A 26,327-nucleotide genomic window follows, 5' to 3' on the forward strand; every position below is an offset into this window, starting at 1 on the left:
TTTGTTCTCACTTCCTCCCCCATCCTTTCAAGTGCCTCAATTCCTCCAAACCTTGGTCCCTTCCCCTATCAATCCCAGTCCTTCTACATCGCTCCCCACTCTACAGATCCCTCCCTTCAGAGCCCAGTCCTTTACCCCCTCCTTTTACGCCTGTTACGCCAGCTCCGTTCATTAGGCCTAGTCCTCTAGCTCCTCCCACTCCGCCTAGCCCCTCCTCCTGCCCCATCCCCCCCATCTGCTCCTCCCCACCTCAAAGGGAATGCAGACATTTTCATAGTAATAAAGAGCTCAGTGGCCTACGGAAAAACAGTGTACCAATTTACTCACGTCAGTGCTGAATTCTATGAACGGGCTTTCTGTCAGAAACCCTATGACTCTTTTAAACTATTTGGTAGCTTTTTTTTTTTTTTTTCGAAAATAAACATCTTACTGCTGTTTTATCTTGGATTTTGATTACTAGTAAATCTTAAAGCTGTTTTTTTGTCATTGTTGTTAAGTGTATTTCTGATTCTGTTAATTGCCTGTGCTTATCTTTGTCCGTTTTTCAATAGAGGTGCCTTTGTCTTACTGATTTATATTTGGATTATTAGTCTTTTATGTATCTCACGAATATTTTCTCTTCGCTGTCCCTTGTCTTCTGACTAACTGGGCTGTGACGGACTGCATATTCCTGAAAATGCTGTTATGTAGATACAACGGGATACTGACCAACTAAGATTTTGCAGAAATGGTCAACGTTGTTAAAAGAATTCCATCCAGTCCGAATTCCCAGCGGCAGACTGGCAATGCACGGAACAGGGAGTATCCGGGGCTGCATAGCTGTGGGCCTCTAGCTTCAGAAAACGCCCGGAGGTGGGCACCGAGTGTGGAGCCGCAGCAGGCCGGCCAAGCCCAAGCAGGCCGGGAAGGCGCCCTGGCGGAGACCTGCGGGCAGAAGGACCGCAACACTGCCGGGAGAAGCGCGGCAAGGCTGTGGCCACGTCCTTTTCCCCCAAAGTCCCGGTTTCTCCGACTCAAGAACGACCTCTGGAGGTAAATATTCTACAAAACTCTGCTCCATTCTACCCATTCCGAAGCCACCTCCACAGCCTGGCTCGCCCCTCCCTTTTCGCTTTCGAGAAGACTCGCAGTTCCGGGGCGGGGACCGCACGGGCCTTTCTGGAAAACGAAGTCTCTCAGAAGGGTTCTGGGAATCGTAGTTCCAACCCTCACTTTGCGCACGCGCACTTCTGTTTTCACCGTGCGGTTCCGGCTCTGTCCCCCGCGGGTAAGAGACAAGGGCGCCTTTGTTGCACTGGCCTTCGAACTGAGTTCTCTTCGGCTCCTTGTCTCATGGGGTCCCGGTTTAGAACGGGCTTGGGTCTTCTGTCAGTTTTAATTGCAAACTGTAATTGGGCAATTACAGCGGTTTGTGAGAATCTCCAAGATGCTAGATGCCGGGGCAGTGCATTAGGGCCTGGAGGAAGAGGCATCAGAGCCAAAACCTTGGGATGTGATTTAGGACTAGAACGAGGCTATACGTCCAAATACTGGGGCTTCGAGAGCCCAGGGACCCCAATGATCACGGCAACGACCTTGAAAGGAACTTTGAGTTACTGAGGAGATGGTGTGGTCCTCTGACAGTCTATAGGTGTTCTCCCTTTCAGGCAGCCGTGCGCTGCGTCCCTTATTTTATTTATGTCACTTGTGGCTATGGTTGGGAAAGGTCACCAAGAGAGTGCATTGCGGACCAAGCTATGTCCAGGGAGATGTGATAAGAGCTGTTGGTGGAGTATGCCTGGTGGCTCAGTTGGTTAAGCGTCTGCCATCTGCTCAGGTCATGATCCTGGGGTCCTGGGATCAGTCCCATATCCCGTTCATTGCTTAGCAGGGAGCCTGCTTCTTCTGCCTGCCACTCCCCTTGCTTGTGCTCTCTCTCTCTGGCAAATAAATAATCTTTTTTTTTTTTTTTTTTTTTTTTAAAGCTCATGGTGGCAGTGGCAGTGTGGACTGAAGTGGATGATGAGGGTTCAGGGTGAGGGAGGAGTTGAGGATTCCCAGATTTCTGGTGTGGGCTGCTGTCATGTCTGCAGATAATTTCGCTTTGTGAAATTCTTACTCTTAATCTGTCTCCACTCCAAAAAAACACTCAAGGAGTCCTTGACTGAGCACATGTGCAAATTTATTGTCAAAACAATTCAGATGCATGCTTTAACCCAAAGGACATTCATTCACATACTCACAAAGCTCTGTTATACCCACCCTTGTGAGCACACTTGATGTGAAAATACACACAGTTATATAGTTACCCATGATCATATACTCACATATACTACATGCCCCAGACAAGGGCCCTGGTAAATGCCCAAGATGCCCTGCTATCTTGGGCTATGTGTGGCTTCCAGACCAAATGGACACACGTTGATTCTTTGTGCTTCTCTGGAAACTTCACACACAGCTCTGTCTATCCTTCCTACATCACGTCCATTATGACTCTGACTTTTCCTGTTATCTTCCTGCCACCCTGGCCTGATAGGAGGGATAAATGGGGTTTGAATTCAGGTAATTTGCTTATCTGAATTTTGCTGAAGCTTTTCCCAGAGCAGTAATTCTGAACATGTCTGTGTGTGCTGGACTGTTAAGATTCCAATGAAATTTGTGAACTTTCTTCTTAGATAAACACAGCTATATATCCATACTATTGTGAGAACAAAATTGAGACCCATCTATTAATCCCTGGTTAAGAACCTCACTAGAGGTAGATAGGAAGGTCAGTTTTCCTCTCTGTAGCTTTCAAGTGGGCCTAGAGGGGAGAAAAGTAGGACCCCAAGCACCTAGAGGAGTCAGGGTATGACGAAGGGGCAGCCAGTTTCCATCTTTCTGTTACCCTTAGTTATGGAGTTACACTGTCAGTCTGCAAGTTCTCTGCTGGGCTGTCATTTAGCTGGTTAGTGGAAGAGTCAGCAGGCAGCCAGTTCAAGCCCATCAGATGTTTAGTTATTTAGTGTTAGTAGGTCATTTAAAAAGCCAGTAGGTCAGTCAAATGATTTGTGGTTTAGAAAATCAGCCAACCGGCCAGTCATTTAGGGGTAATTTTTCAGATGGACAGTAGTCCATCAGGATCCATCAGTTGAAGGTCGATTTAATGATCAGCCCATTCATCAGGGAGCCAGTTGTTGAGAATGCCGAACAGCTGGGTCGCCAGTGGGACAAAAGGGCAGCTGGGTTGAAACCATCTGGATGCAAAGTGTGTTTCTATTTGCTATATCCTGATGATGACAGTACAGTAACACACACACCCCTGTGTTTGCCGTTTTGCTTTGCATGGTTTCAGCTACCTGTGTTTGTGGTCTGTGGTTGGGAACCATATGATCCTTCCTCTGGGTTATCATCAGGAGGTCAGTAGTAGCCTGACACTACATCACAGTGCCTACATTGTTCACTCACTTCATGTCATCATATTGGCATTTTATGATCTCAAATCATCATGAGGAGGAGGGTGAGTGCAGTACAAGAAGATATTTTGAGGGAAGAAGAGGTGAGGGAGAGAGACCTCATTCATAGAACTTTTATTACAGTATATTGTCATAATTGTTCCATTTCATCGTTAATATTGTTAATTCTTACTGTGCCTAATTTATAAATTAAACTCTGCCATAGGTTCCTATGTATAGGAAAAAACATCATCTATGTAATGTTCGGTACTACCTGCATTTTGAGGCCTGCACTGGGGGTCTTGGAAAGTTCCCTCAAGGGTTAAGTGTGGACTCCTGTATAGGCAAGCGTAGAGAAGAGTTGACTCCGAGGCCACCAGAGGGAGCCTTATGTCTCTGGGAAGGAGGCGTCCTCTGGTGTTGGGAGCCGGGAAAGAAAAAGCTGTTAGGACAAGGGTCAGGCCGAGTTGCCAGTAGAGGGCAGTGTGGTTTCCCAGTCGCATCCACACTAGGCCCTCTTCAGAGCTAAACTTCAGGCTTGTGGGAGTCCAATCTCTGGCCAGCGGGATCCTGAAAGGATTTCTCCCCCAGGAAGTGCTCAACCAAGATATGCTTGACTCCTGAGCTAAGAGGAGGCCGGGCAGCTGCTGACTAGGAGGACTTGCCAATCCCAGGCCCTGATGCCAGGAGCATACCAGCCATGGGGGGAGGAAGGAGAATGGAGGAGAGGCCCCTTACCCCTCTCTCTCCTAGAATACAGAGGGGAGCAACTCCCCAAAGCTGAGGGCAGGATCTGTCTTCTGTCCAGGTGCATTTCACTTTCTGGGCTGCTTCTTCAGCTTCTCTAGGGGTCCAGGAGGGGCTAGGCCAATGGACCTAAGCCAGTGACTCCCATTTCTTTGCTGGGCTCCCTGGCAGCAACTGCTTCTGCAATGGCCAGTAATTAAGACACAAAGATGGAGGTTAGATATAGACAATGAAGGCAATGTGGAGAAAGGATGAGCTATGAGCTTGATTTCCCCTTGGGAATGGCTGAGATGTTTATATAAAGTGTCAGATATGGCCCTGGGCACCAAGGCAGGGCTCAGAAGATTGGAGTTCTTTTCTCCCCCAAAGGGAAGTGCATGGGCCCAGGTAGTTGTGTCTCCTGGTTATGCGTGGAGCATGAGGTTATGCCCTGAGATGGGCTTCCTGGGTTAATGGGCAAGGGCATAGTCTGGCTGCAGCTGGTTTGCTTGTCAGAGCAGTTAAAAGAAAGAATAATTCGGGGACAGTAGTGACGGTAGAGGTGTCCTGTGTGCCTGGTGCTTTATGTACACTCTCCCAGGAGGTGTCATCCCCACTTTACAGACGGGGCATCTGAGGTCTCACAGCTGGGAAGTGGTGTGGAACTGCTTTTGAACTTAGTCTATGTGGTTCCAAGTCTCTTTCCCTTTCTGGGAAACCCAACTCCAGATACTGGGGAAGGAGAAGAAAGTGAAAGACTGGGAGATTGTTAGGTCCTGAGGAAGATTTGCTGGGGGTGGGGATGGGCTCTGGACAGGAGAGGACTGTCCCCTTCAGAGATTCTGCCAACCTGGCCACCCACGTAGTGACATTAAAACCCTTTTCCTCTCTCCCAGGCACACACAAAATGTGTCAACAACGGCAATCTGGGCACAACCGCTTTGGCCTTGCAAGTAACAAAGCTGGAGAGGTAAGTGGGAGTCAGACCATGAAGGGCCTTGTGAGTCACCTTATGGAGCTTGGATTTCATCTAGAAGGTAGAGGAGGAGAAGGGGTTTTAACAAGTAGGGGCACGGTTTGATCTGTGCAGTCCAGACGTCAGAGAGGAATCCTGAGTAAGGAGTTAGTGTGTGAGTAAGCACTCACACATACTTTATATTGGACCTGGGGGATATGTTTACTATGATGGTGTCATGATGAGGAGCAAGGGCTTGGGAATCGGCTGCTTTGACTCCCACTTCTGCCACTTCCCTGCTGTGGGGCCTTGGTGGGGGACCTCTCCTCTTGGTTTCTTTCTCCATCTGAAAACTGGGAGACAGTAAGGATGACTTCCAAGTCACAGTATGGTTTTGAGGCTGAAACAAGGTTTTGCTTCTAAAGCACAGTGCAGTGCCCAAGACGCTGAAGCCTTGCAATGACATGGTCAAAGGAGCGAGACTGATAAAGCGAAGGTCAAGCAAAGCTTTATTTCATGCCAAGCATCGAGAATCAAACCGACCATTCAGGGCTGCCTCTTACAGAGAGAGCTACCACCCCAGCCTCACAGACTAACTTTTATAGAGCAAAGGCCATGTGGTTAAGCCTGGCCACACACCGGTGACCAATGAGATTGTAACACACAGAGAAAGCTGCACAGTCATGCTAGGTCACACACGAGTCGCCAATTGAATTACATTCACTATTTGAACTAGCCTATCACCTAGGTGAGAACTCATCCCCTCATTCAGGCTCTGTTGTCTCCATCTGACCTGACCCGCCCTTGTATTTGGGCTCCGTTATCGTTCGACCACATTCTACTGGTTTCCCAGACTTGCTTTTAAGTAAGTTCCCCGGGGATGGGGGTGCAGGGTCAGTTTGAGTTTTACTGCATAAACAACAAAATCACTGTTTAACCGGATGGAATCGCTCTGGCTAAATAGGCCCTTATAAGGCCCTCAGTGAATGCCGACTCACCCTCACATCAAACACATCCCCTGCTCCACTCCCTATCCTCTCAGCCTTGTGTCTTTGTGGGCCACTGTTGCAGTGACTGGGCCCAGGACCTGACAGGATCTCATTCTCTTGCTTTCCACCCTAGGGGTTCTCAGATGCCAGAGAGCCCAGGTGAGCCCTCTGCCCTGATGCATGTTCAACCCAGTGTGTGGGGTAGAGAGCAGAGGATGGGGATGTCCCCCCCTTCCCCGGTCTTCCTCCAGATGAACAATTCAGGTGTGTCTCAGGTTTCTTAGGTAGTCCTGACTAGAGTAACCAGTCACCATATCAGCTCAGTATGCAGCTTCCCTGTAGCTTTCCCTCTCCCCTTTGTCCCCTTCCCTGTCTTTCACTTCTGCTCCTTGGGACCACATTCCCTAATAAACATCCACACTTAAGATTTTGTTCTCAGGCAGCTTTCAGAACCCAGGCTAAAACAACCCACTATAAGGTGATCCTACTTCCTTGGAAATGTTGCATTAGAAAAAAGTGGTTAGAGGGATACCTGGGTGGCTCAGTTGGTTAAGCATCTGCCTTCAGCTCAGGTCATGATTTCAGGGTCCTGGGATTGAGTCCCAGTTTGGGTCCCTGCTCAGTGGGGAGTCTGCTTCTCCCTTTCCCTCTTCCCTCCCTCCTGCTCATGCTCTCTCTCTCTCTCTCTCACATAAATACAGTCTTTTTTAAAAATGGGAAGAGAAAGGAAAGGAGCTAGAAAGATGAATGTAGCAGAGATCATTTCCTGGGCTAGGATCCACTCTGCTATACCCCCGGTTTCAGGTTCTGCTAATTTGCCCTTTTCTTTTTAAACTCATTGATCTGTTGTTGTTTTTAAATATTTATTTATTTATTTAAACAAGCAGGCAGAGTGGTAGGCAGAGGCAAAGAGAGAAGCAGGGTCCCTACTGAGCAAGGAGCCCAATGTGGGACTCGATCCCAGGACCCTGGGATCATGACTTAAGCCAAAGGCAGTGGCTTAACCAACTAAGCCACCCAGGTGTTCCTGCTAATTTGCTTTTATGAGGGTGGTGGAGTAAAGGGGCAGAGGAAGCGGTGGGCCAGGGGAGCTGGAAGGACTTTGTAGTCTGGGATGAGCCATGTTCCAGTCCTGGATCTGCCACCTCCTACTGACTGTGGGATCCTCCTCTGAGCCTCAGTCTCTTGACCTACACAGTGAAGATAAAAAATGCTTACACATCTTGTAAGACATAAAGTCTAGGTCAGTTGGATGCTTATTTAGCCCACTGTCCAGCCCCTGGTGTGTGTTCAGTAAATGGAAAATCTTGGTATAACAGCTCTCTGTAATCAGTTTTGGGCTGTTCAGGATCAAGTTTCTCCTACTGCTTCTTGTGTGCTTACTTAACTTCCACAATAAAATAAGCCCCTCAAAGGCAGTGATAGAAGAAATTTGTAATCAGTAGATATGTTATCCCTTTCAAGTAAATGACACGAGTTTTTCTGCCCTGACTCGCAGAGGTCTCAGGTCCTAGGATTTGCTTGCCTTCTGCTGCAAGTTGTTTCCCAGGAGCAGACTCAGATAGGGATGGGTGTGGGAAGTGTACCAGGGAATGTTCTTGGGGCCAACACTGTGGAGGAATGGAAGACAGCAGGGGAGGCAGAAGTGCACTGTGCTGACCCTGTGGGGAACACTGAAGTTGGGGTCGCCCTTCAGGGACCCCTGAATCTGGCCCTGGGCCGGATTGGAGACAGCAATGTGCCCAACAAAAGTACTTTCCTAGATTCTTTTGCAATGGAGGTGAGCCAAGGGACCCTCTCCTGGCCAGTAAGATGTAAACAGCAGTCTGGTTTCCTGATGAAATGGTAGGGCCATTGGAGAAAATGAAAGGCTTAGTTTGCTTAACTACTGTATTCAGGTTTCTGTTTCATGGAACCCCAGAGTCCTAAATAGTTCTGAGAGCCACTGTCAAGTCCTGCTTAGGAACATGGACAGTAGCTTGGAGTCCCATCCCCCACGCACACTTGCTAGGCATGGGAAACCTTGGCTGAGTCACTCCGTCAGACTTAACCTGTCTCTCAGAATTGGGAATGGTGGTACTCCCTAAAACGTGTCTCATGTGACACCATGCAACCAGCCCGTCCCAGTGTGCCTGGATCTTGCTCGGTTTTAGCAAGGAGGATCCTGCATGCTGAAACACTGGTCAGTCCCAGGCAAACGGTTGGCCTCCCTATTAAAACACAGCCCCAGGGCGCCTGGGTGGCTCAGTGGGTTAAGCTGCTGCCTTCGGCTCGGGTCATGATCTCAGGGTCCTGGGATCGAGTCCCGCATCGGGTTTTCTGCTCAGCGGGGAGCCTGCTTCCCCCTCTCTCTGGCTGCCTCTACGTCTACTTGTGATTTCTCTCTGTCATATAAATAAATAAAATCTTAAAAAAAAAAAAACCCCACACACAAAAAAACACAGCCCCAAACTACCCTATCTCCTTTATACATACCAGACTGGGTCCTGAAGGCTACAAATGATGTTTCATGCTATCTCCTAATGGCTGAATATAATATAGCATCACAGCCAAAATTAGTTTTACATTATATAAGTGGTTTTTTCTTAACAAAAACAGCAACCACAGATGGTCAGGGGCACCTTTGGAATAGTCTCCTGTTCATTTAGATTTAAATTTATAACAGTTGTAACCCCACTATGTTTTAGTACTACTTGATATTCATCAGCAAAGATGGTATCTTATAGGGTTGTTGGGAGGATTAAATTAGTCTAAGAAAAGCCCCGGTGGGTCACACAGCACACGCACTCAAATTCACGGGCGTCATAGACGCTTGGGTTAGTTAGCCTCTAGGCTTTGAGTTTTCCTTTGGAAAAGTGACTTCATCCCCTGCCCCCCTCCCACCAACTTCAGCCTCTTTCCTCATTTGTATGAGGGGTAATAGAAATTTCTCGAGAGGGTTGTTGGGACTGATAAAGAAATGCTTGTGGGGCCCCTCAAGGGAAGCACGGAGCCCACAGCAGTGCTGTTATTACTCAGTTATTCAGATGCCAGGCCTCAGGCTGCCCCCATGCTGAGGGGCTCTGCAGCTCTGGGTGGAGCGAAGCTGACTCTCCAGGGCCATGCGCTGCTCCTCAAGGCCAGGCTCAGCTGGCAGATGGGCTGCAGAGGCCAGGAAAGCCTGAGCAGACTCTAGGCATTCAGTGGGTTCCTCTTAAGCAGAAGCTGTTATTATTCATGAGACGGTCACAGGACAGACAGTATACAGGGGTGCAAGCCCAGCATTTAGTCCAGTGGCCTTGGGCAATGGCGGCTAACTGGCGCCCAGGCCAGAATTCTGGCCACCGTCCAAGCCAGAACCGCACTGTAAACCCTGGCTGTTCTTGGCTTTCGACTTGCGGCTATGTTTAAACACATAGGGCTACACCCACACTAGCTGGGCTGCTGCATCAGTTCAGGCTTCCTGAAGATGGAAGCACGCATCCCTGCCTCTCCTGTCTCAGTCTAGGGGTCCTAGAGAGAGGAATCAGTCACATCTTTCCAAAGCCCAATTCTGCTGTGGCTTCAAAGACCCTCAAGCAGGCTTAATAGCAGTATAGAGTTCTTCATTCTGTTTATAAGTGAAAGTGGAGAAATACTACTCTAGTATATTAATAATTATCTAGCAGTATTGAAAAAGGGTTAACTACTTTAACACATATAGCTGCTAGCTTCTGCTTGTTCTGTGTACCTCAAAAGCATGTGGCCCCATTTATTACCTTGCTTTTAAGTTTCAGTTTCACTCATTTTTAATGATATTTAAATATTTATTTATTTGAGAGAAAGGGGGAGTCTTAAGCAGACTCCACCCTAAGCTCGGAGCCTGATGCCCAACTCAATTTCACATCTGCGTGGAAAATTTCTGGAGGAATATCTGTCAAACATCCCACAGTGTTGTCTCTGGAGGTGGGAATAGAAGAGAACTTCACTTTTGAAGTTGCTTTCAGTATAGTCTGATTGTTTTCCAGTGTGCGTGTATTAATTTTAATCATAAAAACAAGACAGCTGAATGTGCACATGTGCACACCCACACCTGCCATGAACTAAGCCATCAAGACCACTGTCCAGAAACCAAGAACTGGATGCATTAATCTCAGCTCAGTGATCAGCGTTTGTTTTTGGAGCGAGATGTCTTGGAACTTAATACTGAGGAAGATGTGTAAATGATGTGCACACCTGAGGTCTTGGGAAGCAAAACCTTTAGCTACGCTTTTAATATACGACATATTTACCTTTACCAATAGCTGTTTCAAACGGATTCTTCTTCTTCTTCTTCTTCTTTTTTTTTTTTTTTTTTTAAGATTTATTTATTTGACAGACAGAGATCACAAGCAGGCAGAGAGACAGGCAGAGAGAGAAGGGGAAGCAGGCTCCCTGATGAGCTGAGAGCCCAATGTGGGGCTCAATCCCAGTACCCTGGGATCGTGACCTGAGCTGAGAGCAGAGGCTTTAACCCACTGAGTCACCCAGGTGTCCCCAAACTGATTCTTTTTAAAGATTTATTTGAGAGACGAGTGAGAGAGGGGTCCTCCTCCCACAAGAGCAGGGGGTGGGGTAGAGACAGAAGATGGTGGGGGTGGGGAGAGAGAATCTCAGGCAGACTCCCTGCTGAACCCAGGGCCTGAGAACCTGATGTGCATGGCAGGGCTCCATCTCACAACTCTTGCGATCATGACCTGGACCAAAACCGAGAGGCAGATGCTTAACCGACTGAGCCACCCAAGTGCCCCTCAATCTGATTTTTAAAATATCTTCTGATCCTTTTTTAGTTTTATATTTTCAAGCTGGGTTTAGTAGTTCTAATTCGGATATACTGTGAGTGGAAGCAAAAAACAACAATTTTAACTACTCAAGAGACAACACATGATTTTCAGCAATAAAAGGAAGATTTAAGATAGATTTTAAACCACGCCAAGGCCACTATCTGTGCACGGCCTCCCAGCCCACGGAGCCTGGATGCTGCTGTCAGAGCTGGAAGCCCTGGCCCTCTAGGCCCAGCACTGCTGTCCCTTTCCTCTATCTCTGGTGGGCCAGCATAGCCTAGCCTCCCTTTTCCACGCACACCGGGGAGTTCTTTAATTTAAACATTTTTACTTATACTTAATAAATAAATAAATAAGTTTCTACAATTTGGGAACTTACTTGAAGAGAACTAGAATGCCTTGTAGGTACAAACCATGACTTAACATGTACGAGTATTCTTCAAAAATTTATTTATAGAAACAGACGTATCCAAAGGCAACATTAGACAAAAACAAAGAAGAAAGTGTGGAATGCCAAAGACACTTCAGAATCTCACTTGCACTTTACATTTCTTCACATGGAACTAGCACCATTTTAGTTCAGAAACCACAGATTTAATTACAATTGCTTCTAATATATAAAATATCTTAGAAAGATTATTTAGCTATCTATAACAAAGTTCTCCCAAAAGCTTATTTAAAAATCAATTAGAATTTACCATTTGAAATTGATGCAGACGGTTTAAAAATTGATCCAATTCTACAGCTTATCAAAGGGAATAAGCCATAATTAGTTTTATTGGAAGAAAGTGCTTGAATTCAGCTTCTAGCTTCCTTCTAACCACCAAGCAGGTATGGTAAATTGAATTTTACCTAGGACTAAGAGCACATCTAAAACCGGTCTTAGAAAATAGTTCCCTAGACTATAAAAATACTAAATAGAATACAAAAATTTCAGCCTATACAGCAAATAGACTACAGCAGACAGATATTTAAAACATACCTACCATAATCATCATGAACATCAAGTATTATTCTAATAATTTTTCTACGATTCATTCTGATTTGATGTTTATTTCCCCTCAAGTTTTGTTATCACACCAGCTACAGAGCAAATTCGGTGTTTCTCGCAGAAGTTCCTGGAGGCACCACTGAATAATTTTTTGCACTTAACTGGTTCTCAAAGTGCTGGAAGTGCAAATGTAGCAGAGCCTGTGTTTCTGAGATTAGGGGTCAGCAAACTCGGGCTGTGAATATAGCCACACTCGTTTGTTTCCATGCTGTCTATGGTTGCTTTCACGTCACATGACTGTATGTGGCCTCTGGGACCCCAGAGTCCACAGTCTTTACTATCTGGCTCTGTACGGGAAAAATGTACCAACCCCAATGTATAGATAAATCACTTCGGGAATGGTTTTGCTGAACAGGAACAAGGCAAAACCACCCCAGATGAAGAAAATTTTGGTTGAGGTTTGCTGGTTCCATCATATGCTACCCCTGCAGATCGAAATACTATACATATGGATTGGCAGCTCTAGGTATTGACATACCCTGTGGCATCATGAGCAAACTCAGGCTACGACGGAAGTACCTTCCTCTTTCTATGAACTGGCCGTGATGTACCAAGTAACCCACGAACCCAATTATAGCGATGTGCTTCCCATTCAACCCAATCATCCACATGGCTCAAACATGATTTCTAGCCTTTATAAATCAATAGTCTTATACCCTTGACAATGGATAGATCTAGAAGTGGACCCTTCCCATCCTTCTGTATTGGCATAGATTCTATCAGCCCTGCACTCCCTCCCTTCTAGAATCCTTCCCTGTGACATGCGTCGTAATAATTAGGACTACCGCTACTCCCCAGGGCCACAAACATGTCCCGCTTGACAAAGCGGACTAAGTTTTCTAGGGGGCACATGGGCTTGGAGGAATGCTTGTGGTGGTCCTGGCAAAAAGAGGTATGGAATGTGACATCGACGCCATTATAAAGAATCCGGACAGAATGCTCACTTGGCTTTTCTCGGTCTTGCCAGAGCTCCAAGATCAACCTAGCTGCAAACCTTGGGAATCTGGCTTCCATCAGGCCCAAGGCGCTAAGAACCGGTGACAGAGTGACATCATGAGCAGAGTAGAGGGCAAAGACCTCCTCTCTCCTGCCCTCCGCGGCACGCTGCATCCGGTTGACAGTCTGGTTCAGGATGGGGTGGGCGCCTAGGAGCGCGTAGCCCAAATAGAGCTTCTTCTCCCGCCTCTCTCTCTCATCCTCTATCTGATGCGTCTTGATCACCTTGAAGTGCTCCATGTCGATACAGCCGTTCCTCGTGCATGGGAAGCTGACGTTGTGGCAGAAGCGGCAGAGCATGGAGTCTATGGGGTTGGCAGCGCGAAGTTGCTTGGTGGGGACGTCCACAATCCTGGCCATATCCTCGTAGGTCCTCTCCAGCTGGCTGTTTTTCAGACGTAAGAGGTACTGCCGACGCTGCTCCTTTTCCAGGTACTGGTTTCTCATGGGGCAATAGCAATTTCCGGAGCAGAACAGAGCGCTTGGCTGATGCCTGAAATGAATCTTCTTCCAGTCAAAATCTGGGAGAAAGCCATAAAGCAAGGCCAGCCCACTTTGTAGGGTCCGGCTTTTCCCAGTGGTCTCCAAGTAGAGGTGGTCTGTGGACCAGTCACTCGGCAGGAGTTTGTGTTTCTTTAGATAGATGTCCCTCAGCAGCTGGCCATTCTGCAAATGCTGCACAACTCCTAAAACACAGGGACACAAACTGTCCTCACTACCAGCTCAGCAGAAGGAGCAGCAAAGGGAGACGGAGTCAGAGGCCGACTCTGCAGTGCTTTCCATTGTACATGGAAATATAATCAAAACCAGCATGTGGAAGCTACAAGAATGGGTTTGTGTGAACTCCTGAGGGGAGCCCCTTGGCATTATCCAGGAAGGGATGAGCAGAGGGGAGCACCAGGACCATCTGCTCAATCCCTCCCTTCCCTGGGAGGAGGCATTGTGACCGGGGTGGGGGTGGGGGGCTCAGACGGCAGCTGTCGAGCCTCCTGGCAGATGTCAAGGCTGTAACTGGCATGGGCTTAAGAAGAGCTTTCTTCCTCCTCCCCAGGGACACAGTATTCGTTAGTGTGCAGGGAGGGCCCACGAAAATCAGACAGGTAAAGAGAAAAAGGTGCTGCTGGCTGCTTAGACCTCTCACTGTTGGGGGGTTCTCTCCTTTGCCTCATTCTTCCTACTCTCCCAAGTGAAGGCTTGCTGCTAACCTTCTAGGTACATTCTGCCTAAGCCTCCTGGGGCATTACCTGCTCATCAAGGACATTCTGTCTGTGGAGATATGGAATGTTCTTTCAGACCCTTGGATAGAGTATTTGGGAAAAACAAGGGGCAGAATAGTACATTTATTATACTCCTTTTAAATAAAAATGAGGAAAAAATAAGAATGTGTATTTGCAGTTGTTTGTGTTTTACATAAAGAAAATTTGGAAGGATGCGTACGAAACCAGTATTACCTGGGGAGATAGGGGTACAGAAATGGCAAATAGAACATGGATAGGAAGAAGAATTTTAAATTTACCTGCCAACTAAAAGTTTAAAAAGTTTTAGTCTTGAACTACCCCAGTACGGTAACAAATTATCTTGGAAAAAAACAAAAACCAAAAAACAAAGAAAAGAAGAGCCTTATCTTCAAGTAGAAGACAATCCCAGATGAAAGCAAGCTTACCCTCCAGGCAGCAGGATGTAGGGGGATGGAATCCCAGTAACAGATCTGCATTCTCTGAGGGTCAACCACACGCAGTCCCCCACCCTGACCAGGTCATGACCAATGTTGCTTATTCAGATGCCCAAACTGTGTGAAAACCTGAGACAACTTGAGGCGGAGATGTGTGAGACACAAGGCAAGGCACTGGCCCAGGAAGGGGAACAGCTCAGGAAAACATTACCAAGGACGTCTGCATCCCATTCTGAAGGAAGTATATTGAGCACAGAATTCCCTGAGAGATCTGGGCTGACACAGGTCTTAACGCATTTCCAAAAATGGTTTACAAAAAGAGACAAAACATGATGACAAACATTAAGAATCTGTGTCTGGCCACGGTTGGCCTCTGGGCCTGCCTTATATCTCCAGGTTGTGTATCTTAGGTTTGAGTGCTTCCCATGTTCAGACCTTTTTCCATTCAACCTCATAAAAACCCAATAAAGTAGGCGTATTATTATTTCCATTTTCTTTATTTTACAGCCAAGGAAACCGAGGCCCTGAGCCAATCACTGTTAAGAGGTCGCAGAGCTGGCACTCAGCCCCATGTGGGCCCAACCTTGCCCTCCTAGTCCCTGCTCGTAGCACCTTCTCCCCTGTCTTTTCAGGCAGAAATACGAAGTTCTAGCAATTTAGAGCCTCTTAATGTCTCCAAACCCAGCCTGCATCTTTATGACCTTGGCATTTCTCAGCCTAGAGAAATCCTCACCCGGTGCCTGGCTCCAATATGGCCCACTCTGTAGCCTTCCTTCTTCCTCCCCCAGGTCAGACCAAGAATTCCTTCCTGTTCCTGTTCCACGGGCTCTCCAGGACTTGGGCTGCAATTGTCCAGCCCAGCACATGCTAGCACCGTGCCAGGCACTTGACACATGCTAATCTCACTCACCACCGGCCCTGGGGGAAGGGGGCATCTGCTGCCTGTCCCATGGGCCCCTTCTACTCCACAGCCTGGGTTTCTTCCGCAGGCCTGCAGTAGCATGGTGAGTCGCCTCCGCCTCCATGCCCGCTGTTCCATAGCAGCTGCGTGCGGGCTCCTTTAGGACAAGGTGGGGAGCATCTGTTCATCCAGCCGCTCCCCACCCCTCTACACTCAGCAGCTGCCAAAGCATCTTGAATAAGAGTAGGCACTAATGATCAGGCCTCCATAGTTACTGTGGGGCACCAAAAGTGTTTGAGTTATAAATGGTTATTCTAACAGCTATGCATTTTTAATGAAATTTAAAATAGAAGATAAAAGTGAGCATTAAAAGAGAATTAGGGTACAGGAGCAAACAGTACCGTGAAAATGATTTCTTGATTTAGAAAACGATATAGACAATAGAATGACTGAGAAGAAAGGTAGGAATGAATGAGTGTCTCTAAATGTGTGAGGGCCAGCTCCCCCCAACTCTTCTCAGGGAACAGCCCCTGGATTGAGAGGCTGGTAGGCCCCCACTGCTCAGTGCACAGTGACCTCTGAGTCAGCTGATGGACACTGACCCCTGAAGGACCCTGTCAGATTTTCTTTCTCTTACTGTCTCTTAAGAATTTGGACTTGCCGTTCATCTCTAGGTGAGGCTAGGATGGTCCCTCTGTAGAGAGACACAAAGCAAAACTACAGGGCTGGGACAGACAGATTTCTTATTCCTGGTTCCAGTCTCTGGAGGCCTGGTCATCTTCTTGCCTTCAGACTCTGGAGTCACCCTGAATCCATATAATAAATGTCCATCTTTTGCTGGAGTTGGTTTCTGTCACTTGCCACCAGAGGGTCTAACCAGTGGTTCTCAACAAGCGTGGCTCTGCTGTCAGGGAGGATTTGGGGTTGAGTTGTCACAATGATACAGGGAGGAACATTCCGGACACCTACTGGGTGGGGGCCACGGAGCTAGACAGTCTCCCCAAAGAACTGTTTTCTGACCCACGTAGCTTTTGACGGTACTACAAGATATTACCACATGTGAAAAACCTGTTTAAATACTTTAGCCTGGAACCTGCGTCATAAATACAAAATCATTTTTACACATCATTAATGTCCACTGATTTTTTTCCAGAAATACAAGAAAAATTAAGGGACATCTGTATTTTATTTTGATCAGAACTTGTCAAAAAAATCATGTCCCCAAATGTGGTATTAGAGTCCCCAGTATAATATCCCTTTGTCTGCATTTCTAATAGTCACAGTTGCCAATCTTCACTTAAGCATAAACAACCGACTGTGTCATTTTGTTTCCTAGTGAGAGTGTGCTCAAACTTCTATACTGAGACATATAGCATTGTATAATAAATTCGTTTCCTTTTGTTTCTCCTTTATATTATAGTTAGGGTACTTGATATAACTGCTCTTCTTTACAATTTTCTAACTAGAAAGGTTCTAATTATATTTGAATTTCACTTCAGGAGAGATAAAGTAGCACCACAAGATACTTGTTACAGAACGGGGGTGGTTGGTCTGGTTGGATGCGAACTCCTGTTTTAAACTACTGCAGACCTTGAGCACATGGAACTGATAATCAAAAGCTTTTGACAAAACTCCTATTCAAGGCTAGTCTTCCAGAGTCTTCAGTTCATCCCACTCTGTCACCATATTCTCCCCAATAATAATGGCTTCTAAAACACGGCAAAACTCTGCAGGGCCAACTACAGGACACAGACCTCCCTTCCATCAGAGCTGAGGTCCCACGGTACTGGTGGGATGAGGAAACAACATGGCCAACAGGTCCTTCCGATTCTCCCAAAAAGGCTGGTGACCACACAAAGGTCCTTTGAGGTCCCAGACTGAAGTAGGAAGAAGCTAGGACCTACTGGGTCCTAGCTAGAGTCCTAGCTAGGACCCCCAGTTCCTTCTCTTCCTAACGGAGGTAGCCCCACAGTTAACTTGCCAACCTGCCCTGACAGGGAACTGGCTGTGTGAGGGTACGAGCAGGGTTGCAGAGGGAAAGCTGGGCTTCTGGGAGGGACACACTCAGTCCAACTCTGTGCTCACTAGGGATCTGCCCCACGCGTTTGCTTCTGAGATCTCGCACGTTGAAAACTTATCAGGTCATTTTCTTTGGAGTTTCTAAGAACATGGGATTGGTTATATCAATTATAGTCCAGCAATAGTGGGATAATTAATATGTAGGTCCCAGAAATGATGCTGTTAACCAATGTTTATCAATAGGGAAAGATGATTACAATGTACTGTTCACTGAAAAAGTGGGTTATCAAAGAGTGTGCTTAGTAAGATACTACTGTGTGTGCATGTGTGCACACAAATGAAAAAGGATGACTAATTTCTTCAGTGGATTGGGATTATGGGTACTTTAAACTCTTTTTCCTTTTGTTCAACTGTCTTTCCTAATTTCTCTTCCATGGCCATATACTGCTCTTGCACTAAGAAAAAGGGTTATTTTTAATTTTTAGAAATTGGAGGTTTACTTAGATACCTTGGTGGACTCAGGCGCCGGACTCTTGCCTGAGGTGCCAGTCCTCAGTTGTCCCTGTGAGCCCACAGTGCCTTGCCCAGGAGCATTCACTCCAATGTATGTCACACGGAGGAGGGTGCAGGAGACGGGGTGAGCCGAGGCTGTCACACATACCTGTCTGAGTGAGCTCTCCCATCTCACACAGTGGATGATTGGGGTAAAGAGGCAGGGAGTGTAAGGGGCTTTCAAAAGAGGCTCCAGATCCTTTCGACATGTGACTAACAAAAGCTTCCAGTTTCGGGTGATACGGTTTCCTAAAGAGAGAATACAGAATCATTGGTCACTATGCTTCCAAAGAGCCCACAAGAGTTTCCACTTCAGCCAGCAGAAACCCTGCTCATCCATAATAACAGGTCCTGGCTCAGTCACTTTGATTTTTTTTTTTTTAAGATTTTATTTATTTATTTTGAGAAAGAGCATGCACAGGAGCAGGGGGAGGGACAGAGGGAGAGGAAGGAGAGCAGCAGATCCCCTGCTGAGCAGAGCCTGCCAGGCCAGGCCACAAGGCTGGATCTCAGGACACTGAGGTCATGACCTGAGCCAAAATTAAGAGTCTGAAGCTTAGAGCACACAAGCTGGGGGAGTGGCAGGCAGAAGGAAAGGGAGAGGCAGGCTTCCCGATGAGCAGGGACCTTGATGTGGGGCTTGATCCTGGGACTACGACCTGAGCCAAAGGCAGACACTTAACCAATTGAGCCACTCAGGAGCCCTTGGCTCAATAATTTTTAAATTCCAGTATCAATACTGCCTGACCCCTGACATTCCATAGGATTAACATGGGCCTCCAACCTCTGCTGCAGCATCCATCATCCTGGGTGCTGGGGGAATCAGCTTTGCCCTCCACCTCCCACATCCCCAGCCTGCACTCCTCCTGTTTTTCCGTCCTCGGGAGGCCACCCACTGCCCCCAGACAATCACGCCCAGGCCCAGGGTCCTCCTTGATTTCTCCCTCCCCTGCTCCCACGCATGCCATCTGCCACCCAATCCTGCAGCTGTGTCCTCCTGGGGCTTCTCTGCCCCTCTCTCCGGCACCCCTGCAGCCACTGCCCGGGGTTCTGGCACAGGCAGCTTTTGTCTGGAAGCCATGGGCTCCTTTCTGGCCTACCTGTGGCCTAATCTTGCCTTCTCCACAGCCTGAGCTCTACCTAAAAGCCAGGCCGGCTCTCCCTGCTCCTGTGCACCGCCCCCTGCCCCCAGGACCAGTGCGTGGCCTTGTACTCTGTCCTGGTCCCACCTCATTTTGAGGCTAGGGCCCCCCACCCTCTCCATTCTAATGTTGGGCTCTGGTCCCACATAACCAAGTGCCTTCCATCCCCCCAACACACCTTGTTCTTTATTATGTCTGAGACTTTCCCCATGCTGCCCCTTCCTCCTAGCAAACCTACCTCAGACTTCACCCTCAGGAATTTTTAACTCCCTCTGAGAAATCTCCTTTGAAGAGAACTAGCTGACTATGAACCAAGATCTCTACAGTTCACTCTGCTTTTTGCACATACAGTATCTCTTTTTATGTGGGATGGTAACACAGATGTAACAAAGATGTAAAAAAAATCTTTTTGTTTAATAATACCTGACATATTTCTGCCATGAAGTACCTGGGGTAAATCAAGATTTAATTTATCTTTCTGGTTGCTAATATACACTTTCCCTGAATAATGAAATGACCTATAAATACGTACACATTTTCTCCAAATAATGAGATGACCTATGAATATACACACCTTTTCTTTGGATAATGAAATGGCCTATGATGAATGTATACACATTTTCCAGCTGAACGGAAGTGAGCAGATAAGATGAGTTCCCAGGTAAGCTAAATCAGCATGAAAAGAAGCTAGGACTAACTGTTCTAACGGCAGACCTCTCCTGCTTGAAAGCCTGGTTAACTCTGGCTGCTAAAATGCTCTGCTTTCCAAAACATAACGCTAAAAAAGAGCCTATCTTTAAAAAAATGTTTTAAAATTAGAGAATGCTTACCCTGACACAGTGTAGTCTAATCATCCTGGATTGCTGCAGGGTACTGTGTCTCTCCATAAAAAACAGAGGGTCTGTTATTATTCCTGGGGCTAAATCACATAAATATTTGCAAACTGGGGAATAAGAGTTCCAGACTGACAATGAGGCTGCCAATATGAATCCACGTTAACAAAGCTATCTATCAACAGGAGTCAAATGTTCTGCTCGAGGCCATTATTTCAGGTTGGTGAGTTTTGAGGCTCTGAGAAGGCTTTGCTGCCAATTTCAGGAATGAAATTTCACTACAGGAAGTGTTTGCTGAGCTATTCCAGCTTTTCAGGGCATCTGACTACTTAATGATATGCTAACATCTAACTGTATATATGACAATTTGGTTTTGGTCTGGAAAGATGGTGATTCATGGAAGAAAAACTTCACTTACAGGAGAGAGCAAATGGCTGGATCTTTTTAACAAGAAGAGGAAGAGGTAACCTGAGTCCCTAGGCCTGTCCTGGATCAAAATGACCAGGTCCTACCTGCCGAGTCCTCAGCTCCACCCCCCAGCCAAGAGGGTAGGGGGCACTAGGCAGATAATCCAAAAACAGGGCGCCTGGGTGGCTCAGTGGGTTAAGCCGCTGCCTTCGGCTCAGGTCATGATCTCAGGGTCCTGGGATTGAGTCCCGCATCGGGCTCTCTGCTCAGCAGGGAGCCTGCTTCCTCCTCTCTATCTCTGCCTGCCTCTCTGCCTACTTGTAATCTCTCTCTGTCAAATAAATAAATAAAATCTTCAAAAACACGTGTGAATGAATGTGACTGGGAAGTACCCCATCCTAAGATGCTTCACGAAAAGGCCAAGCTTCCCATAGCACTGAATATGGGAAGGTCCTATCCTGGTTTATTAGAATATTCATAATTCGATGGAAATATGAGCAAAACTGCTAATTGTGACAAAGACTCTCTTTGAGTAAACTATAGTTAGGCTCCTCTGAACCCTCTTTCCAACTAGGCTTCAACCTTTGGACTTTCATATTCTTTGGACTTGTGCACTCGGTTTTAGCAAAAATCCTGCTAAGTCGGAGTTAGCCAGAATCTCCCACTCTTGGTATCTGATCAACTTCCTCATCTAAAAAAAAAATTCCTCATCCCCCAGGTGGTATGTGCTCACCCTGGCCTGCCTTTAGCAATCTCCTCACCCTTGAGGTCTCCTCTCCGTCATTTTCCATCCACTGACCTCCACCCTGCTCCTTGGCTATAAATTCCCACTGCCCATGTTGTATTTGGAATTGAGCCCAGTTCTACATGCAGATCTCTTTTCCCCTACTGCTTTAGTTCCTGAATACAATCTGTTTTGACTGCTACTAACTACTGTCCAGCTCTGGTTTTTCTTTAACAGTTGTATGCTAAAATCTGTTCTCCTCTGGGGCACCCGGGTGGTTCAGTTGGTTAAGCATGTGACCCTTGATTTCGGCTCAGGTCATGATCTCAGGGCCCTGAGGTGGAGCCCCATGTTGGGCTGCATGCTCAGTGGGGAATATGCTGGAGATTCTCTTCCTCTCCCCTCTGCCCTCCTCCACTTGTGCGTGCTTTCCCTCTCTTTCAAATAAATAAATCTTAAAAAAAGAATCTATTCTCTTCTTGGGAAATGGGTTAGATCCCATTTCTGAGGCCCTACACATGGTATTCACTAATAGAATGGAAGGATGTATCCCTCTACTGGGTTTAGGATTTCAGGTCTTGGGGTGCCCCATGCATTCTTTTCCCTCCCAGTGCCTCCTAGGTAGACATAGCAGCAATTAGGTTCAGTCATGTAGACATCCCTAGGGCATGATGGAAACCATGACCTGGAAGGGACCTGGGGACCAAAATGACCAAGTGGAGCCACTTCATATAACCTGGATCACTCATCTCAGACCCTCACACAAGGCAAAGATAAACTTTGTTATTTGAGGCAATGTGTTCTTCAGTCTCTTTGTTACCAAAGGCAAGCCTTAGTCTGACTAACACAGATAATCATGTCTGTCATGATGAATTTTTTTTTCCAGGAAAAACTCATGTCATTGCAGACTCTTTGGAAATCTACTTGCCTATTGAAAATTGAAAGAATTAAAGGTGCTACTATCTTAAGGCTTCATACAATTCACTTCCAGAGTTTTTATTTACATTTTTGTACACATCATTTATATCCCTCCATGCCACGAAGCTTGACACAGAACCCCGGGGCTAATCTATACATCCATGAGAAAATTTACTGTGCTTTAGTTATAACCGGAGCAATTACTGAGTCCTGCCAGAACATTAAAACAGAGAAGAGGTATAATACCAGTGATACTCTTTATCAGAAGACACAATTCAAAAAAGCTTACATGGCTGCAAACTGGAATGAGCTCATACCATAGATTTTTAGAATTTATGTGAAAGAATTTATATTATTAATGAAATGAAATTCTGAAAAAATCAGCTCAATATACCTTTCTTGGTCGTTGGCTTTCTGGACCTCTGTGCACTACCTGAGATTAAATGCCCCTCATCCTTTCTTCAAACTTTTTCCTTTCTTAACTCTCCTAGCATCGCCTCCTGTTTGCAAAGTCACCGTGTCTCCTCCTGGGATCCTCCTTTCTCTCTGTGCTACGTTCTAGGTTGGTGCTTGCCAGGACCCTGTTTTAGCCTTCCCTTGCTCCATAGGCTCTGATACCAGTCACCCATGGCATAAGTGTGACCTCTCAAATGTACCCCTATCTCCCAGCAGGAGATCAGGACCTGAGCCAAAGGCAGAGGCTTAAACCACAGAACCACCCATGTGCCCAGGAACAGCCTCTCTTGTATGAATCTTTAGCCTCCTGCTCTCCTACTTCCTCCTCCCATCTAGTTACATACTGCCTTACTGTTCTCATACTGAGCAGCTCTTCCAGCCCCAGGCTCTTTGCACTTGCCGTTCCCGCTATCTGGAACACTCTTCTGCCAGATCTGTACAGGGCAGCCTCCTTCTTTTTTTTTTTTTTTTTTTTAAAGATTTTATTTATTTGACAGGAGAGAGAGGGATCACAAGTAGGCAGAAAGGCAGGCAGAGAGAGGGGAGGAAGCAGGCTCCCCACTGACCAGAGAGCCCGACATGGGGCTCGATCCCAGGACCCTGAGATCATGACCTGATCTGAAGGCAGAGGCTTAACCCACTGAGCCACCCAGGCACCCCCAGGCTCCTTCATTTTATTTAGGTGCCGGCCCACATCCCATCTCCTGGTACGTGGACCCACGACATGTCACAATACCTGATGCATAACAGGTGTTTGAAAATAAAATGTATTGAATTAATACAGACTGAAGTGAATATTCTTTTCTTCCTTGGATGTAGAAAAGAGTATCTAATTCATATCCGTGAATGCAAATTTTATTTTTTACATTTAATAAACATGGTATATCTATGACTAATAACCTTACTGCTGGCTAAACACCATTCTAGGAAAACTTTGTCATGAGGCACAGGGCATTCAAAGTTTTTCCACTGCAAAGACTTGGGAGAGTCACGGAATGTGTCACCATGAAGGGAAACACCAGGGCCACCAACCTGCATGGACGTCAGCTCCTACGTTCTCAGCTCACTGAAACCCTGGCCTGCTGGCTCAGATAGCCCCTCACTAGATTAGCGCAGCCTTTCAGAGGTCATAAAAATTAATGATTAGTGAAGCTGAACTAGTTCCTGGGAAGGCAGCAGGCGCAGCTAGTGACCAAGACCCCACAGTCCCAGGGGATTCAGGAGCCCAAAGTGGCGCCACGTCCTGGGAGTCCTGCTCACTCTAAGTGTGCATTTATAAGGACAAGTCAACTTTATGCTTTTAAAGATGGACTAAAGGACAGTAATTAAATAAGCATACTCTTTCCTCTTTCCACCGATGTCTTCAAGCAGCTCTTAAAGACACAGAATGTGCAGTAAAATAGAAGTAGGTCAAAAGATCAAGGCCAGGGAAAATGAGGGCAGAGGTAGCCAGAGCAGCCGATCCCCCCCCCCCCCCCGCCCCCAGGAACTGTGTCTCTCCACTGGGAATTCCAAAAATGGCCATGTCAGGGGATCCTGCCATGGCTGTGACGGAATGAGGGGCCCTGGGACCTGGCCTCATGACCGCGACCTTGCAGGGGAGGAAGGAGGCCGGGCCCAGCAAGCCTGCAGGCCACTGTAGGAAATGAAACACCATCATGGTTCCACCTCTCAGTATGACCAGCTCAGTGCTTCAGTCCTTCCCCTTGGTTAGACTTCACAAGGCTGTGATCAGGGTTGGACCACTTTCCCCACATTCCAGGATGGAGTACTGAGGCTCACAAAGGTGAAGGGATTTGCCTTCTATCAGAAATGTTACAAGGGCCTCAGAGGGTTCCACAGCAGAGGCTGAAATCTATCATGAGGCACCTGATTGGTCATTTTGACTCGTGATTTTTTTTTTTTTAATATTTTCTTTATTTATTTTGACAGAGGTTACCAGCGGTCAGAGAGGCAGGCAGAAAGAGAGGGGGAAGCAGGCTCCCCGCCGAGCAGAGAACCCAATGCGGGGCTTGATCCCAGGACCCTGAGATCATGACCTGAGTCAAAGGCAGAGGCTTTAACCCACTGAGCCACCCAGGCGCCCCTTGACTCATGATTTTCACGAAGGTCCTGAATTCACTCTGCAACCAAGCTAGCCCAACAACTATTTCATGCCAGGCTTGGGCAGGGCACCATTGATAAAGGAGCAAGATGCAATGCCCTCGAGGAGCCTCGTGGTGTGGGAAGGGCAGAAGCGATCATGCTAGAAGACACACTACAAAGAACGGAAATGCACAGGGGAGGCCCTGCATGCTGGCGGGCAGCCGTTCCCAATGGGCGCCTTCTCTAGGAACAGCTAGGGTAACCTCCAGAGCCTCGAGGTGCTCAGGGACACGACACGACTGGTCTGAGGAGAGACCCCCGGTCGGAACCAAGCCACTGGAATTCTCACATCTGGGAATGGGAAGCCCAGTGAGAGAAAGGGGAGAGAAGCCACGAGTTGCCAGGTACTGTCCACAGAGTCTTTGAGGCTCCCCCAAATCTGGCCAACCAAGAGGCCTTTTGGCCTATCCATTCCTGGGCAATTCAAAGAGCAGATACCCACGGTCTGTGCTGGTGGAGCAAAGCCACTTCTCTGAGCTGCCTTCCCTGCACCCCACCTCATGTCCTCCTGCCATCCCGGACACTCCAGACCATCCCCCGATCCAGCCACCAGAGGATGAATCCCCAGCGCAGCAAGGAGCCTCTATCCTTGCTCTAATCCTAAGGCCAGTTCAGGATTGGTCATTAAATATTTTGTTCTGAGACCCTTGCTGTATTCCCCCTTATTAGTGGCAGTGCCTGATACAACCAGAGAAGCCATCCTCACACACCAGGAGAGGTTTCCCGAGGCGGCAGTATCTCAGGGGAGCGTCTGAGGAGCTGTAGGAGTGGGTCACGTGGGGACGGGGTGAGCAAGCTAAACAGCAGGGGCAAAGGCCTGAAGGGGTAGGCGGCTGGCGAGAGGGGCCAGAGTAGGAGTAGAAGGTCCCAGCAGGAAGGCAGGCACAGAAGGCTAGAGGTCAGAGGAAGAAAGCCAGTGTCTGTGTGGTCTTCGACCCAGAGGCTTTTCTGACCATGGGACACTGGGACATGTACCCAGGTTTCCTAAACATAGAAAGGACACAAGTACCCAGATTGCAAGCTCTATGGCCTCCAGCAGGAAAGGAGCACAGGAAAGCCTACAGTCAGATGCTAGTTCAGGATGTGTTTCTATTCAAGGGTTCACTTTCTCTTCTCCATAATCCTGGATGGTGAGAAGCCTAGAGATGCTAAGAGTCACTCTGAGACCCCTTCCCTGGGGTTCACACCACCATCCACTAGAAGGAACAGGGCCTTGGCAACAGGAAGGCAACCCACGGTTCCCCCAGACTGGCCCTGCGTGGGGCAGGCTGGCATCCAGAAACATCCCATCTGCATGACATCTTCCTCACTGAGCACTCCCCTCCGTCTCCTCCGCTCATTCAGTCTGCCCTGTGAGGGGTGTTAGGTGCCCCCGGACACGGTGCTGAGGCTTGGCCCATCATTTCAGTGCCAACCCTGCCTCTCGTTTTAGAACCGTACCTTTTCCATATGCAATCTGTTGGATTATTTTTCATCCTAAGGGCTCTCAACCAAGGATGTTCTATTCCTATCCCCATGAAAAATGAAAAGGTGGAATTCCATGTGTATGACTCTGCAGCTGGAGTGCACGCTCTCTTCTATCATGTATATGACTCTGCAGCTGGAGTGCACGCTCTCTTCTATCATGTATATGACTCTGCAGCTGG

At 47.3% G+C, this 26,327-nt stretch overlaps 1 protein-coding gene and 1 long non-coding RNA gene across 8 annotated transcripts in view; one reads left to right on the forward strand and one right to left on the reverse strand.

Moving 5' to 3' along the window:
- The first annotated feature begins 1,243 nt into the window (after nucleotides 1–1,243).
- Nucleotides 1,244–25,306, forward strand: LOC132012185 (uncharacterized). The gene is made up of 3 exons (XR_009402547.1): nucleotides 1,244–1,267; nucleotides 5,036–5,109; nucleotides 24,469–25,306. It is a non-coding gene; the product is annotated as an uncharacterized LOC132012185 (long non-coding RNA).
- The window catches only part of PXYLP1 (2-phosphoxylose phosphatase 1), a 69,349-nt gene continuing 54,319 nt past the window's right edge, over nucleotides 11,298–26,327 (reverse strand). For all 7 annotated transcript variants that reach the window (XM_059391858.1, XM_059391857.1, XM_059391854.1 and 4 more), the window contains 2 exons: nucleotides 18,165–18,304; nucleotides 11,298–13,597 (listed from right to left, as the gene is read on the reverse strand). In XM_059391858.1, the coding sequence (XP_059247841.1) occupies nucleotides 12,657–13,597; nucleotides 18,165–18,304 (1,081 nt within the window). In that variant the 3' untranslated portion in view covers nucleotides 11,298–12,656. The remainder of the gene's footprint in view (nucleotides 13,598–18,164; nucleotides 18,305–26,327) is intronic.

Source organism: Mustela nigripes, chromosome 2, assembly GCF_022355385.1.
Source record: "Mustela nigripes isolate SB6536 chromosome 2, MUSNIG.SB6536, whole genome shotgun sequence".
Classification (NCBI taxonomy): domain Eukaryota; kingdom Metazoa; phylum Chordata; class Mammalia; order Carnivora; family Mustelidae; genus Mustela; species Mustela nigripes.